The sequence below is a fragment of the Apaloderma vittatum genome, unplaced genomic scaffold (genome assembly GCF_000703405.1).
Source record: "Apaloderma vittatum isolate BGI_N311 unplaced genomic scaffold, ASM70340v1 scaffold30664, whole genome shotgun sequence".
Classification (NCBI taxonomy): domain Eukaryota; kingdom Metazoa; phylum Chordata; class Aves; order Trogoniformes; family Trogonidae; genus Apaloderma; species Apaloderma vittatum.
Window position 1 is genome coordinate 1 of NW_009712611.1, and position 1,973 is coordinate 1,973.

General features: G+C 62.1%; 1 protein-coding gene across 1 annotated transcript in view; it reads left to right on the forward strand.

The window, feature by feature from the left end:
* The first annotated feature begins 117 nt into the window (after positions 1-117).
* TMBIM1 (transmembrane BAX inhibitor motif containing 1) overlaps positions 118-1,973 on the forward strand; it is a 2,227-nt gene continuing 371 nt past the window's right edge. The window contains exons 1-9 of the mRNA XM_009868061.1: positions 118-139; positions 247-329; positions 423-487; positions 621-674; positions 821-871; positions 1,032-1,071; positions 1,234-1,271; positions 1,488-1,575; positions 1,690-1,785. Coding sequence (XP_009866363.1) covers positions 118-139; positions 247-329; positions 423-487; positions 621-674; positions 821-871; positions 1,032-1,071; positions 1,234-1,271; positions 1,488-1,575; positions 1,690-1,785 — 537 coding nt within the window. The remainder of the gene's footprint in view (positions 140-246; positions 330-422; positions 488-620; positions 675-820; positions 872-1,031; positions 1,072-1,233; positions 1,272-1,487; positions 1,576-1,689; positions 1,786-1,973) is intronic.

Consider the following 1,973-nt stretch of genomic DNA (forward strand, 5'->3'; position numbering starts at 1 on the left):
CAGCCTGGGGGATACCCTGCAGCCGGGGGGTACCCTGCAGCCGGGGGCTATTCGCAGCCAGGGGGGTACCCTGCAGCAGGGGGGTACTCACAGCCGGGGGGGTACCCTCAGCCAGGGATGGCCATGCCTATTCGGTTTGGTAAGTGGGGGCACCTTGTTTGGCTTTTTTTTGGGGAGGTTGTACTAGAAACAGGGGTGCTATGGGGTGCAGCCCACCCTGGTGCTGAGGGGTGTCCCCCACTGCAGGTGATGGTGGCATTGGGGACGGCTCTCCCTTTCAGTCGGCTGACTGGGATGACAAGAAAGTCCGGCACACCTTCATCCGCAAGGTGAGTCCCGGGGGACTGGGGGCAGTACCCATCAGGGTGGGGAGCATCTGCCAGGGTGAAGGGACCAGGTGTTGACCTCCTCATCTCTCGCAGGTCTATGCCATCATCTCTGTGCAGCTGCTGCTGACGGTGGGGATCATCGCCGTGTTCACCTTTGTGTGAGTGGAGGGTCCTTCCTTAGCCTTACCCTGGAAAAGTGGGGAGCCTGGCCCCGTGTCGCCTGGCAGGGTTTCCTGAGGGGACAGTAGTTCCTGTCCCCCCTCCCTCACGCTCTTTCCTCCTGTTCCACAGTGACCATGTCCGCTCCTTCGTCCGGGCGAACGTCGCTCTCTACTACGCCTCATAGTGAGTAGGGGGTCTGCTTGCTCACGCCCCTCCAGGGGTGCCCTCTGGCAGCTGGCACCCCACAGTCACCGCCTCCCAGCCTGGGGAAGTAGGGGAGGCCCTGGTGCGGGGATCACGGGGCTGACACCCACTGTCTCTCTTTGCAGTGCTGTTTTTTTGGTGACCTACCTGGTGCTGGCCTGCTGCCAGGGACCCCGGTGAGTCGCTGGTGGCGGGGACCACCAGGGTAGGGATTGTGGATATCAGGAGCGTGGTCTTCAGGGCCTCAGCACCTGCCTGGTGTTGCCCCTGAGGAGTGGGGACAAGGGGGACACTACGTATCACCTGCTCACCTTTCTCCCACTGTTTTGTCCCCAGGAGACGCTTCCCCTGGAACATCATTCTGCTGACCATCTTTGTGAGTGGGCTGGGGCTGGCAGGAGGGGGCCCACGGCACCCCAGCTTCCCAGGCGGGCTGGAAGGGATAGGGAGGGAATGCACGGGCAGGCAGGGAGCAGCCCGCAACTGCTGGTCCCCACAGCTCCACTCACCTCACTGAACCCACCCTTCTCTCCCGCAGACGCTGGCCATGGGGCTGATGACAGGGACAATCGCCAGGTATGCCCTGCGGTGACAGGAGCTGGGGTTCCTCCTGCCCCACACCCACGCAGCTGGTTCAAATGAGGCTGCTGGGAGCTGGGGGACACTCCAGTCCCCTGGGCTCAGGGACAGCGGTGTCCCTGCTGGGGATCAGGGATGTAGGGAGTCATCAACATCCCCCTGGCAGGGGGATGCTGAAGCATGAGACGACTCTGGTGTCCCCTCCGTCTGCAGCATGTACAACACCAAGGCCGTCCTCATTGCCATGCTCATCACCGCCATCGTGGCCATCATTGTCACTATCTTCTGCTTCCAGACCAAGGCAAGAAGGGTGACGTGCTCTGCCCTGCCCTGGGGTGGGGTTCGGGCATGGGGAGCCGGGTAGTAGAGACACCTCGGGCTCTCCTGTGACATGTGTGTTCCCCACCCCTCGCAGGTTGATTTTACATCGTGCCCGGGGCTCTTCTGTGTGCTTGGCATCGTGGTCATGGTGACTGGGATCATCACCGCCATTGTCCTCTCCTTCAAATATGTGAGTGCAGGGAACAGATAGGTTGTGAGGTGCCTCAGGTGTCCCTGTTTGCGTGTCCTCAGGGCTGATATGGGCAGGGAGTTGGGTGGTCGCCCTTTGCCGGGAAGCAGGGTGTGGTGCTGGCTGTGGCAGAGGCAGCTTGCCCACAGGGAGAGGGTGTGTCGGCGTCAGCATCGGCGGCATCTCCT